The sequence below is a fragment of the Tiliqua scincoides genome, chromosome 4, assembly GCF_035046505.1.
Source record: "Tiliqua scincoides isolate rTilSci1 chromosome 4, rTilSci1.hap2, whole genome shotgun sequence".
Lineage (NCBI taxonomy): Eukaryota > Metazoa > Chordata > Lepidosauria > Squamata > Scincidae > Tiliqua > Tiliqua scincoides.
In genome coordinates this window covers 138,790,348-138,804,195 of record NC_089824.1, presented here as the reverse complement: position 1 = coordinate 138,804,195, position 13,848 = coordinate 138,790,348, and the positions used below count along the sequence as shown (strand labels likewise).

The window sequence follows — 13,848 nt, the reverse complement described above, 5'->3', positions numbered from 1 at the left end:
GACAGTAGATGAGTTTCTTTGCCTACAATAGCTGGAAGGGGTGTGGTGACATCAAAAGCAAGGAAAGCACAAGAATGATGCTAATGGGAATTATCTGAAGTGCAGGAAGATTCTGCAGTGAATTAAAGTGTTTGGAAAAGCTCGTGTGATTATGGCCTTTATTATCCCTGACAGCAAGGAAAGTTTCCGCAGCACTCAACTTCTAAAGTTCCTTCTTCCAAAACTAGTAAAGTATTCAATCAAAAGCATTTCTGGGAAATTAGACTAGTTTACAGAAAATGATATGTCAGGCTATAAAACTAGAAAGATCCTGCCTTCTCCTTGACATCTAGCTTTTTTTTTTTTTATGTGCAGGCAAGTTTGGGGGATGAAAGAACATTCATTCACGTGAGCAACCAGATGTTAAGTCTGAAGAGGTACAGCCCAGACACAGGTTTACAACATCAATGAGAACCAGGCCATAAACTGCAGATACATTTGACATTCACAGCATAAATTCAAACTAGCGAGGCATGAAACAAAGAAGTCAGCCTTGCAAATCTCAACAAAGCATTCAAATTGCTCTCCAGCTCTTTCGTGGAAAGACTACCATGCATGCCAGGGATTTGTTTATAGAACACTGCCCCAAGAGAGACTTTGCTGTGTTAAATTAAAGACCTGGCTGCTTGGAGAAGCCTGTTCATTTTCTAAGCAGAACACGAGCAAAGCCCAGGGCAAATCAAACAGCATCCAGAAAGAGCGCCTTGATTTTTCATGTTTGACAGTCTACCTACTGGAGTAATCTACCCACCACAGGTAACAACAAATGCCTCTTTGCTTCTGTTACCTTCAGGGGAAGAGAAAGATTATTACAGAAAATGAACTAGAGAGAAGAAGACTGAAATTACATTCTGGCAACCTGACCTCTCAAAGCAGCATTTGCCTGTAAGAGAGGGAGAGAAGATAAAATTTTCCAGTTATGCCTTCCCCCCTTCTCACTCTCTCCCGCACACATCCTAACTGGCGCTGGCGCAGCTGGACTGCATGGTCCACACTGTATCCAGCGCTTGGACATTAGTCCCCTTACCCTGGGTAAAGCCCCAGTCTGTGCAATGCGGCTACTCAGATTTGCACTAGCAAAATTGCTGGCAGAAGTCTGAGAAGCCCTGTGTTGGGCTTACAGGCACAGAAGGGGGAACAGCATATGATGTCTGCTGTTTGCTACCAATGTGCACACACACATACAAATACACACTATTTCTTCAAAACGTTCCTTTCTCTTCCAGTAATCATAACCTTGTGTGCCTTCTACTTCCTTCCACCAACAGGACTACACATGCTATTCTCACATGTTTCATGCCTTCAGAAATACAGAGTACCAATATAAAAAGAAAATGAAATGGAAAAACGCCGGGGGGGGGGGGGAGGCGGAGGCAGGCAGCTACACCCCTGCAGTTGTTCCTTTGCATCACATAGCGAGATCTACTTTGAAATCACTTGGTTCCTTCACACCATGCTCCTTCGATTTGCAACAAATGACAACAGAAGACATACAAGGTCATGCAATAGGATCATAAGAATGTGCAGCCACCCACAGGCCTTCCCTCATTGGGCAGGGGGTCCTCAATGCACTAGAAAGGGCAATTCTGCTTCCAAAGCAGAATTCTGCTTTCAGAATTGTCCTCCTCAATGCTGCCACACTAGAAGTTTAAAAATACACAAACACATAGAATAGCACTACTGGGTGTAAAGGGCCTTTGGATGTTCATCAAGAGCACCTCATTGTTCCGTGGTAGTACTTAAGGATGTAATCCTATGCACACTTACCTGCAAGTAAGTCCCATTGAGTTCAGTGGGCCTTACTTCTGACTAGATATGTATAGGATGGCATTGTGAGTCTACACCAGCATTTCTCGATGTTTTTCCTCCACTGTGCCACTTCGCATGGTCCACCTATTGGAAGTACCACCAGAAGTCACCAGTTACTTCTGGATTGGGAGGCCAGATGCAATGCAACAAACACAGGTAAGAGGCAGACGGAAGGGCTTTTTTGAGCATGCAAAAAGCACATGCTGGAGCACTGCCTGCCAAGCAGAGCCTCTTACTGCTACTTGTCGCATTGTATTACTGGTCTTGCTGCCAGGTGGCAAGGGACCCGCATGTACCACCAGACACCATCTGGTGTCCATCTAGTGTCACCAGTAGTACAAATACCACTGGTTGATGTGGTCTACACATTTAGTGGTTCACAGGATTACTGTGAGTGAGTTTCTGCCAGTGACAGATGTCAGGGGGCAAGAACTTCCCTGCCTCCAATGAGAGGCTGGAAACAAGGACTGTGGACTGAACAAAACACAGCAGCCCGCCCCCAGTTAGCATAAGGAAATCAGCATAAGTAGTTTCAGAACTACTGCTCTGTGGAGTTGGCATGTTCCTGAAGACAAGCCTGAAAAGCTTGAGCAGGAAAATGCTGTTGTGTTAAGACAGGGATCGCCTCTAGTAGAAGAGACCCTCCCCCTAAAAACTCAGTCTGGCAACCATCACAAACATCCTGATTTATTCTCAAACTGCTTCCTAATTCAGGATCAGGCCAAGAACAACACCAGCGCGGTGCATCTGTCCTCTCCTTCTGGAAAAACAAAAATACTGTAGAAGCAAAAGGATCTTCTCGCCTAGAGAGGACAAGCCAATCCGCGGAAGGCTGACCAGACGTTCATCTCTGTCTCCTCCTCCTCTGTAGATAAGCGAGCCTCGTAATTCACACGGACAGCTGGGGAGACCCGGGAGGGAGTCCCTGCCTGCATCCACGCAGCTCCTTTGATCCAGGAATGGGAAGTGGGCCAATGCACTTTCCTCCACCACCACGTGAATACTGGCACATCAATCGCGGGACAGTCCCGCGGACACATGATTACTCTTATTAACAACTATTACTATTACCACCATAACTCTTATGGATCTCCTTTCAGTAGGCCTGATCCGTGGGCCAGACTGCAGCCACGCAAGGCTCGCCCAGGCATCGCTCATTGAGGACTGAGAGTCCCATCCTAGGCACGTCTACTCAGAAGTAAGTCCCATTATAGCCAATGGGGCTTACTCAGAGGAAAGTGTGGATAGGATTGTAGCCTGAGAGTCCCATCCTAGGCACGTCCACTCAGGAGTAAGTCCCATTATAGCCAATGGGGCTTACTCCCAGGAAAGTGTAGATAGGATTGTAGCCTGAGAGCCCAATCCTCTGCATTTCTACTCAGAAGTAAGTCCCATGGGGTTTACTCCCAGGAAAGTGTGGAAAGGACCGTCGCTTGAGAGCACAATCCTATCCATGTCTACTCAGAAGTAAGTCCCATTAGAATCAATGGCTCTCACTCCCAGGTAAGTGTGGACAGGATTGTAGCCTGAGGCTTGCAGCTTCTACTCCCACGTATCAGTAGCAGTCGTTTTACTCCTTCTTACGTGGGAGTAAGAGCCATTGACGCTAACGCGACTTAGTTTTGGGCAGAGGCGCGTAGGTGCGCGCAGCGAGGCAGGCGGCAGCCCGCCCCTTCGCAGGGCTTGGCCTCGGGCCCCGGTCCTCCTTACTCACGGTTGCGCCGCGGGGGAGATGCTTCCACTCCTTGTCCTCTGAGCTCCCAAATGCATTTGTCTGCATTTGTCCGAGCAGCGAAAGTCGAAGCGAAAACTGACGCCGACTCCGCCGAGCCGCTCCGCGTTCAGGTACTGTCCATGAACTCGAGCCCGGAGGTGGGTGGTCTGCGCCCGCTCTGGTCCGCGCCGTGCCTGGGCTAGCGCGGCTTCCACATGGCGCGCGTCCTCGCCCGGGCGTCTTCGCGCAGCGCAAGAGGCTCCCTGGAGGTGCCCGGGGCGCGCAAGACAAAGGCTCAAGGCAGGCGCTCGCTCCCAGCCGCGTCCGGCAGTGGCACAGGCACAGGCATTCCGCGACTGACTGACTGCCTCTGGCCAACCCCAGGCAGAGCAACTCCTTCCCACCACGCTCCGGTGTTGAATTTCACCGCTCGCTGCCTTGCCATGACATCATCACACGCATCTCCGGCAGTCCCCTCCCGCCAAGCAGAGGCAACGCGCGACACCCGGCCTCAGGCAGGCAGGCTGGCACGTGGGGCTGCTTGGGGGGCTCCGGCTGCGACGCCACTAGGGGGACCCTGCCAGCCACGCTCCTTTGGCACCCTAGGGGCCCCATCCTAGCCAATTTTCCAGCACCAATGCAGTCATAAGAAGAGCCCCATGGGATCAGGCCATAGGCCCATCTACTCCAGCTTCCTAGATCTCACAGTGGCCCACCATATACCCCAGGGTACACACCAGACAACAAGAGACCTGGTGCCCTCCCTTGCACCTGGCATGCTGACATAGGCATTCAGTCCCCAGTTGAGCAAACAAATGTTATGCTAACTTGAGGAGGCCCCTGTGACTGCACCACCACTGGAGACCTCATTGGCATGGCTACGTCAGTGCTGGAAAGTTGGATTGGATCGGGCCCTAGGACGCATGCCGGGATACACTCTTCTTGGACCCAAATTCAGAGCTTGTTGCAATGGGGAGGAGACTGAAGGGATTTGATGCTGTGGCTGCTGATTGAAAGAAGACGTTTCAGAGATGTGGAAACATTTGATGCGCCCCCGGCAGCCATTCCTCCAAAAATGCTCTGATTCACTTTTGCACAGAATTTTGGAAAAAGATAATGTGCAATACTAAAGAAAATCATATTTTATTGGAGAAGGATTTAAAAGGTGGGTTGAGGGCAGAGTTTTGGTACCAAGCTTCAGTTGTCACCATCTTCTCAGTCTGTTAACACACCATGTCCACAAATGATACCAATGGTTCTCACACATTTAGCACTGGGACCCACTTTTTAGAATGAAAATCTGTCAGAACCCATAGGAAGTGATGTCATGACCGGAAGTGACATCATCAAGCAGGAACATTTTTAACAATTCTAGGCTGCAATCCTACCCACACTTACTCAGGTCCTATTAGTCCTTAGTCCTATTGACTAGCATTGTTAAAAGAATACACATAGTAGCTTCTTAAAAGTATAAGTCTGTAACATTTCCCCAAATGCAGTCACATACCATGGTAGTATCAAGTCTAATATATTAAAAATAAAATATTGAAATGAATGCGAACCCACCTGAAATTGGCTCACGACCAATGGATCCCGACCCACAGTTTGAGAAACACTGCTATATACATAATAAATAATAAGAATGTTACAGAAGAAAATGGTGCTGGTTTGTCTGGATTATTAATTCAGCTGTAAATATAGACTTGAGCAGTAGGCCTGATGGATGGGAGTTGTTGAGCTGCCAAACTGGCACTGTGTCATCATGGGGCCTGAGCCTCAACCCAGAGCCCGTCATTGCTACCACTCTTGAGGCCCCAGTCTAGGGATAACAGAAAAGGAACTGGAGATGGATTTGGAACAGGGATGTGGGGCGACAGATGAGGCAGAACTGCCCCATCATAGTCCACAGCCACCCCACCCGCTTACACCCGAGGAGGCTCTCCTTACAACTGAGAAAGCAGATGTAAGGAGAGCCTCCCTGGGTATAAGCAGGAGGGGCGGCTGTGGTGCTTTTTCACTGACTATTATGGGGCAGTTCTGCCTCACTTCCTGCCCCCACACCACATATCCCTGGTTTGGAATCCCAACAAGGAGCACTGGGTTCCCTAGTGCTGGAGCTCTTTTGGCTGGGTTGCCATGGGGGGGTGGGGGGAGAAGGGTGCCTCTGGGTCCCAGGGTTCTCATCTGTTCTGGAGGCTGCTACAGCATCCTGCACCTTTTTAGTGTCATCAGGTCCAAGGTCCAAATACCTGCAGGTTCAAACACCTAAATGCCCACCAGTGTACACTGTCTCCGATCAATGATTCAGGCTTGCCAAAACTAGTAAAGAGAACCTTATCTTTGTGTTCTGCTTGGTAGAGGAGTGCATACTTTAATCCCCAGATGTGATTTCACATTATGAAAAGTTTAGTTGTCTTGTTAGTTCTACTTGCAGATTACAGTTGGAAACAGCTGGGGCTGGAAAGTTGGAGGCTGCTAGCAGAGTTGGATTGGTCCCTGCTTCTCTTCTACAGGTAGTAAGCATCTTAGCTCTGATATCTCAGCTGCAAAGTGACTGACACTGGCAGTGGACTGCATGAAGACCAGCACTGGAGAGTTCCTTATCTGTGTTTTGCCATCTTTTGCACACAGAGCAAGGGTGTGAACAGTAGCTGTGGATTAGTGACTGCAAGAGACACCTATGCTACCCAAGGGGGAAGATCTGTCTCCTTACTTTTGATGTACAGATTTGGGGGTTAATACCTGGGGTAGTATTTGCTGCAATATTTGCGGGGGGGGGGGCTGTTTTCCCCTTATCTCTATAACCTGGGGGGGGGAAGGAGAGGGGAACTCAGTGCATAATGAGATATTTGATTTTGTAAGCTGCTTTGGGCATTTGGTTTGGCAAGGGAAAGGCAGGGTACAAATTCTTTTAAATAAATGAATACTTGAATCCCACAGAGTTGTCAAATTAAAATAATTTTTGCAAACGTGCATAAGATTTTTACTGTCTGATGTAGTTGCATAACTTACAAGAAGGTTATCAAAGTTTATGCTACGATAACAGCCCAGTTCTAATTAAGTGTTACGACAGTGGTTCAGCTGTCATAAATGGCCATAGTATGACCATTTGGGAACCACCACAGCAAAGAGTGGCAGTGTTAGTGGCCTGCTGCCACAGGAAACTCTGCGTAATTTGGACCAATTTGACCTTTCTGGGATGCCAAAGAATGGGCTGAAATTGTCATAATGGTAATTTGGCCCTGACCTCTTGAACATAAAAACAGACCCGATGTTAACATGCCATCATTCAGTATACTTCCAAAAGCTGTGCAGAGGCACTGCTAAACATCAACATCAAGCACCTGAAATAACCATTCCTCTTCAAGCAAAATGGCAACCAGGAGCTCTGTGACTCACTTATTGGATGCTAAAATAATTCTATGAATAAACTTTTGTTTCATTACCCAACATTTCCTAGAATCAGGAACAGACACATGATAGTTTACTTACGTACATTGTTTTGTAGCAGTCCATTGGCCTGCCCTCAGTGCCCCTCAGGTAAAAAAATGTTCTCCCTCTTATCTATAGGAGGATTTTAGATTTTGAAACTAGTCATCATATCTACCATAACCTTTTCCCAGCAATAATAATGCTGAGTTCCTTCAACTTTTCCATTACTTATATATTCACCATACAAATATCAAATGTGAATCATGATACTGATCAAATGATGAGTGTAGAACTTTTCTCCCACAGAAATGCAAAGAGAACTCCCCGCCCACTTCCAAAAACCTACCAGCCTGTCATCATATTCATATGTAATCCAAATGTGTTTGATGAGAGCCTAATGTTGCCAGTGCTAAACAGGTTTGTCCCTGTTCTTCTCAGACAAAGAGGTCTTCCCCTGTTCCAGGTGGAAGGCAACAGCATTGCTCAGTTACTTCTAGCAATGGCTGCTACCTGCATCGTGCACATGAATCTGATATTAAGACACATATAGTGCCAGCTGCAGCTGTGGGCAGTCCATTCCCTGCCCTCTCTGGCAGTCCATGAGAGAACACTCACTCAGGAGACACTTCCCCATGGACTAACAGAGAGGGCAGAGAACAGACCACCTGCAGCCAGTAACAAAAGTAGTAACTCACAAATCTGCTCTATAAATAATGCATCTAATACCTCTCTAATCTTCTCTAATAGAATTTTTGTGTGTGTAGGAAGTAGGGGTTTGCATGTGGTCCACAAAGATTTCAATTTTTGCCTCTGGTCCATGGGCTCCTAAAGGTTGGGAACCACTGCTGTACACATTTACTTGGAAATAGGCCCAATGGAGCTCAACAGAAGATACTTCTGAGTAGACATGCATAGGATTGTGCTGTTAGGGTATAAGCCTATGATTCAACTACAGTAGTCTGAGCAGCATGAGAATTAACACAAGCCCCCTTCTACGGGTGTATCTTCAAATAACAACCTCCACCAGCGATACTACACCTGTGCAACTACACTATAGAATTACTGTGCCCCTGAGTAACTCTGTGAAATAACACAGAGTTGGTTCAAGGCTTAAATAAAACTGCATGCTCTGTGCTAAAAATACACATTAGGCCAAAAACCTGTCCTGACAGCTCACAAAAATCCAACAGTTTCCCCGCAGCTCTAAGTTTCAGTTTATTGAGCATGTGTCACTGAACTCATTCAGATAAACCTACAGACTCCCAAATAGGTGAAGGGCCAAACACAGCAAAAAGCACCAAATATATATAAACATATGAAGCTTCCTTCTCCTGAGTCAGGCCATTGGTCCACTGAGTTCAGTATTATCTACACTGACTGGCATCAGCTCTCCAGGGTTTCAGAGAGAGGGATCTTTCCCAGCTCTCCCTGGATATGCCAAGGATTGAACCTGGCAACTTCTGCATTCAAAGCATGTGCTCTGTCACTGAACTTGATCCGAAGGCTCCATTCCATAAAATATATTACCAGACACACAACCTTGTAGTGTTGCTAATTGTGAGCAAGTCCACAAGGATTTCTACTTTATTCCAAGGAAGTCAGGGTGGTGTATGTGGTTCTTCCCTCCCCATTTTAAACCTCAGAATAACCCTGATAGGCAGGCTAAGCTGAGAAACAGGAACTGGTCTAGGAAGTCACCCAGGGAGCTTCATAGGTGAGTGGGCTTTTGAACCCAGGTTTCCCTAGTCTACTCCAAGACTGTAACCACTATAGGCTTTGGCATTACACTATATACATTCATACAAGCACAAACTCTACTGTTCATAAGCATCCACTCTAAGCCACCTCAGCTAAACCTAGTACCCTTCCAGAATTTGGAGGGGGGGCACTGCATTTGCTAAAAGGATTTGCTGAACCCTATGGAAGTTCCATCTTCGTTCAAGTCCAAGATGTTGGAAGAGGCTGTGAAGGCACTTGAAACAACTATAGTCGTTCATTAATGATCTGTCTTCCTGTTATATCCCCCCTATAAAAAAAAACAACTCTCCATATATAGGTTTTAATTTTCCACTTCTAATAACTTTGCTTTAGACTCATTTTCATTTTACACATTCCTTTTTTTTTTTATTTTAAGTACCAGCAACAACAACATTTTCCAGACTCCATAAATATAACGGTCTATTTGTATCCTGCCCAACTTGATCAGCAATGTTGCACTCAGCCAAGAAACAGAGACACGCCGCATAAAAATATGGGCTACTTTATTTAGCGTGAATCTAAGAATTGGCAGTTTCAGCTTAAATTCCTACTGGGGTACACCAGCAAAGTCTGGCACCAAAATATTGGGAAGAGTTCAAAAGATGATGGAATGGTTTTGGAGGTTTTGTACTGAATACAATTAGAGTAGGATCTAGCAATCCTCCTGGAAAATGTTTGAAGAAGAGATGTAATTTGGAAGTAATATCATGCCAAAAGAAATATGATACTATCGCCTTCTCTCTATTGCCATTTTGACTTCAATTGATTTTCCAATGACTCTATCTTTATCCTGAAACATGATATAATTGTGTCTCAGAGGACAAGTGGTCTCCTGAAACATGCACAGTGCAAAGTTAATATACAGCATGGACTTATGTGTACATTATAGAAAGAAGTTGTGAAAGGACAAGTTGCCAAATCCATAGACCTTATTCATAACAAGTCCTCAGTCATACAGTACTCCCACTGACTTCAGCAGAAGTCTTGTGTGACTTTCTTGCATGAAGGGCTTTTATTTGTATGGCAAATGTTTAAAATGTTCAGTACATGCACATTTCCCACTGCGTCTTGTCAGAAAAGCATTTGCACCACATAAATATTACATACACATATATATCCTCATATACTAATAAGTCTCTCAAAAGGCATTATGCTGCAGATATTTTTCAAGGCATTTGAAGCAATATGCACACAATGTGGGGAAATAACACAAGTTATGGTCCAACCAAAGTGGGATTCCCATTGGCTTCACTGGGGGGAATTAAATACATGCTTAAAATGTATGGGATTTAAGGGCACATTCCTATGCATGCCTACCCAGAAGTAAGTCCTATTGTGTTCTATGGGGTTGACTCCCAGGAAAGTGTGCATAGGATTGCAGACTAAAAATGCTTAACATGGCTCTGCCATGTCCTAATTTTGGTTGCCACTAGGAAATAACATACTGGTAATTTAGGGCAAAGTTTACAGGGAAGATCTCCCGAGTAAGCCCCAGTGAAGTAAATGGGAGACAACATTACTATAGAGTAATGCTGGTGAGATATTTAATACCTACACTGTCTTAAACTCCTTTTTGTCCTAAAGAATTAGAGTTTGGATACACCTATCATAATCTACAGCAATGGTGTCCAAACTTTTTGGCAGAAGGGTCACATCAACTCTCTGACACTGTGTTGGGGACCAAGAAAAAAAGAATTAATTTACACTTAAAATTTGAATACATTTACATGAATTTACATAAATGAATATATTAGAGATAGAACATATATGAATGAATGAAGGTCTTATGATAGCTCAAGGCCTTGTGCAAAGCAAGCCGGACTTTTCCTTTCCTGCCACTTCACAGATGTGAAACAGTAAGCAGTGGAGGGAGCCCTTGGACCGCAGCTCGCACAAGAGTTTGAACAGCTGACCCTCACACTGAGAGCAATCATATCAGACCAGCATGGGCCAGAGGCTCATTAGAGACTGGGGGCTCCCCACAGGTTGGATTGGGGGTCCCCGAGGGCTGCAAATGGCCCCTAAGTCAGGGTTTGAGCACCCCTGATCTACAGAAATAAAGATTTCACTGGGGATTGTACAATTACATCTTACCAAAAGTTAGAGCAGTGGATTCATATTCTATGTCTTCCTTTCTGTCAGTACCTTCATTGAAGACATTACATCAAATTGACCACCAAAGCCCATGACATTTACAGATCCTTACCCTCTTACGAACATTTTATTAAAAGGCTAAAAATTCAGAAAACTCATTTAACAAAAATATATAAAATATCTCTGAATTGGGTGAGTTAGATTGTACAGTTAAACAAAAATAGGAATTGGAAGTCTGGGTTAATGTTGCTTCAGAAAACCGGTCTGCTGGGAAGCCCAGACATACCTAATTTCCTACACAGTGATGCAGCAGCACCAATGTGGCATCTGCTGTATCCTGCAGGGGAGTTTTGGCATGTTGAGGCCTCCTTGGGGGAAAGGAAAATTTGTTCCCTTCGGGGTAAGCCCCTGCAGCCACCATGGGTCAACTTGAACTTGAACCAGTGATATCACTGGTGCAAAACTGTGTTAACTGGTGAAGGTGGATCAGGCCCAGAGAGGGGGCGAGAATTCGGCATACGCAACTGTTGCTGAACCCACCCCTTTCCGTGCCTTGTCTGCCCTCCTCCCTCCCTTATCATTCCACTCATCCCTGCCACTCCCCCGCCCCCTGCATAAACTTACTGGTGGCAGCAAGCAGCCGCTGTCCATCATCACACAGACTATGCCATTTGCTGCTTGTTGCGGCATTCCGGCTGCACTTGCTGGCCCTGTTATGTTTGTAACAGTCATAAAGCTGTTTGTGCCACTGGAACACTCATTCCAGCAGCATAAACAACCCTTAGGATTGGGCTGTCAGTAAACTTTGGATACTAATTTGTGAGAAAAACTCTGCAAGATATCATACACTTGGTATCTTCTACCATTTGGAAGAAAACCCACCCTTTCCCTCTTCAGATTGGTGCTGGAGATGAGAGATACATAGAGGTCCTTTCTCTTGTACTTGGTGGCACTGTCCTAAGTTTAAAATATTTCAGAAGGCAATTTTGACCCACGATAAGATATGCTGGGTATGCCTATACCATTTGACTCTTCTGTTGTTTTGTCAGGATGTTTGTTGTAAGAAAAGAGTATAGGTCAGTGGTTCCCAAACTGTGGGTTGGGACCCACTGGTGGGTCATGACCTGATTTTTTGGTGGCCACCAAAGGCTGATGAAAAGATCAGATAATTAATTGCCTCCAGCCCTAAGGCTACTGAAAAATCAGATACTGTAGCTGCTAATTATCCTGCAAGGAGCTCAGCTCCTGCACTTTGCAAGATAGCTGCTTGCAAAGCTGAGCTCCTGCAGTTTGTAAGCATGTGTAAATATAGAGAGATAGTTTGAGGGTCATTTTTTTCTGGTTATTATTACTTATAAATAAATAAATAAATAAATATTTCTTTCTAGATCTTCTTTTTTTTAAAGTCTGGTAAACCTAGGTGGGTCCCAGTAGAATGTTGTTTTAAAAAGTGAGTCTTAGTGCTAAAAAGTTTGGGAACCACTGGTATAGAATGTTAGTTTGCAATTTATGAACCATGGAAACCATGTCAGACTCCATCCATGCACTCTTAGAATATAAGAACATAAGAACAGCCCCGCTGGATCAGGCCATAGGCCCATCTACTCCAGCTTCCTAGATCTCACAGTGGCCCACCAAATGTCCCAGGGAGCACACCAGACAACAAGAGACCTGCATCCTGGTGCTTGGTTATAGCATGGTTATAGCATGTTTGGTTTTATTATTTATAAAGCAACAGCATACAGGTTGTGCCTCTGTATCCCTGAGAGATCTGTTCCTGGACCACCTGCAGATACCAAAAACCAGACAACAATATCAGTGGTTTTCGAAGCCCACCTGAACTCTGAATGCAACTGCAGCCTTGCTCCAGTTGTGGCTGGTATCATTGTGACTCCTGCAGAGGCCGCGTACACCTGCCCAAGGCCTCTGTGGGCCTCAGAATGCTTCCTAGAGGCAAAAAAAAAGCCACTTCTGGTTTTTTTTGTCAAAACCGGAAGTGACTTTATGCCTTTTAAAGTGTTTTTATGCCTTTTCTGTGATACAAAGTGAACCTCTCCATGATGGAGAACTACAATACAAAATTGTGGTCAGAATTTTTCCCCAATTACCTGAAAAGACAAAAATGCAACAAAACTTTTAAAAACAATTTGATTTTCACTTTTACATAAATACAAGGTACAGGATGGTAGAATCCATCATTACAATTTGTATTTACTTAAAGTTTGCCATTACCTTGTGTAGAAACTGTGCAGGGCCCTATATATATTCTGCTGTGGTGCCAGTACCTGGCAACAGATCCATGAAGAAACTGACACCACTTCATCCATTTATTTCCTCTGTATTCCGCAATATAGAGTGCTAGGCCATGTTTCTGGAATGCAGTGCAGCACAATATTTATTTTAACTTGTGCAAGGGACAGCCAAAAAATTATATTTAATTGCTTTGGTTAAAGAAAATATTACCAATCTATCAAATATGGATTGAGGAAATCCAAGAAATGGAAAGGTTTACACCATGTCTTTCATGACAACTGGCTAACCTAAAAGTTAGGAGAGTTCCCAACATTTTTCTTATACTTATTGCTTTCTGGAAATGAGTAAACAGAAAGCGTTAATAACTGATTGGCACATAAAGAGTAATCATGTAGTAAAGGTGTAATGAGACTGTACCACTCCTTCAGTCTACAAGTGAAGCATTCCATGTTTGAATGTTTCCATTTATGGAAAAGCTTCCACGTATTTCAGAATCATGCCACCTGCAATGGCCATCTACCAGTGAAAGTCCCAGTTGGATTCTTGTTCCATGGTTTCTTCTCTCTGAATCTCTCCTCAGACAAGGACCTCCCTTCACTCCATGAAACATTTATAAATTGCAAAGAAAGTTGTGCCATGTCCCCTTGTCCTAAAACTGAGTGAGACTGGAATTCTTGCTGCCACAAGGTTTGTTGTTCTGTTACCATGACAGGCTAGCATTCATTTCTACCCCACCTTTCTCCCTAGGG

At 44.8% G+C, this 13,848-nt stretch overlaps 1 protein-coding gene across 1 annotated transcript in view; it reads right to left on the bottom strand.

Moving 5' to 3' along the window:
- The window catches only part of COL24A1 (collagen type XXIV alpha 1 chain), a 205,312-nt gene extending 193,776 nt beyond the window's left edge, over positions 1-11,536 (bottom strand). Inside the window, exons 1-2 of the mRNA XM_066624576.1 lie at positions 11,471-11,536; positions 3,563-3,825 (exon numbers count right to left, since the gene is read on the bottom strand). Coding sequence (XP_066480673.1) covers positions 3,563-3,825; positions 11,471-11,536 — 329 coding nt within the window. The remainder of the gene's footprint in view (positions 1-3,562; positions 3,826-11,470) is intronic.
- Between the last annotated feature and the right edge of the window lie 2,312 nt (positions 11,537-13,848).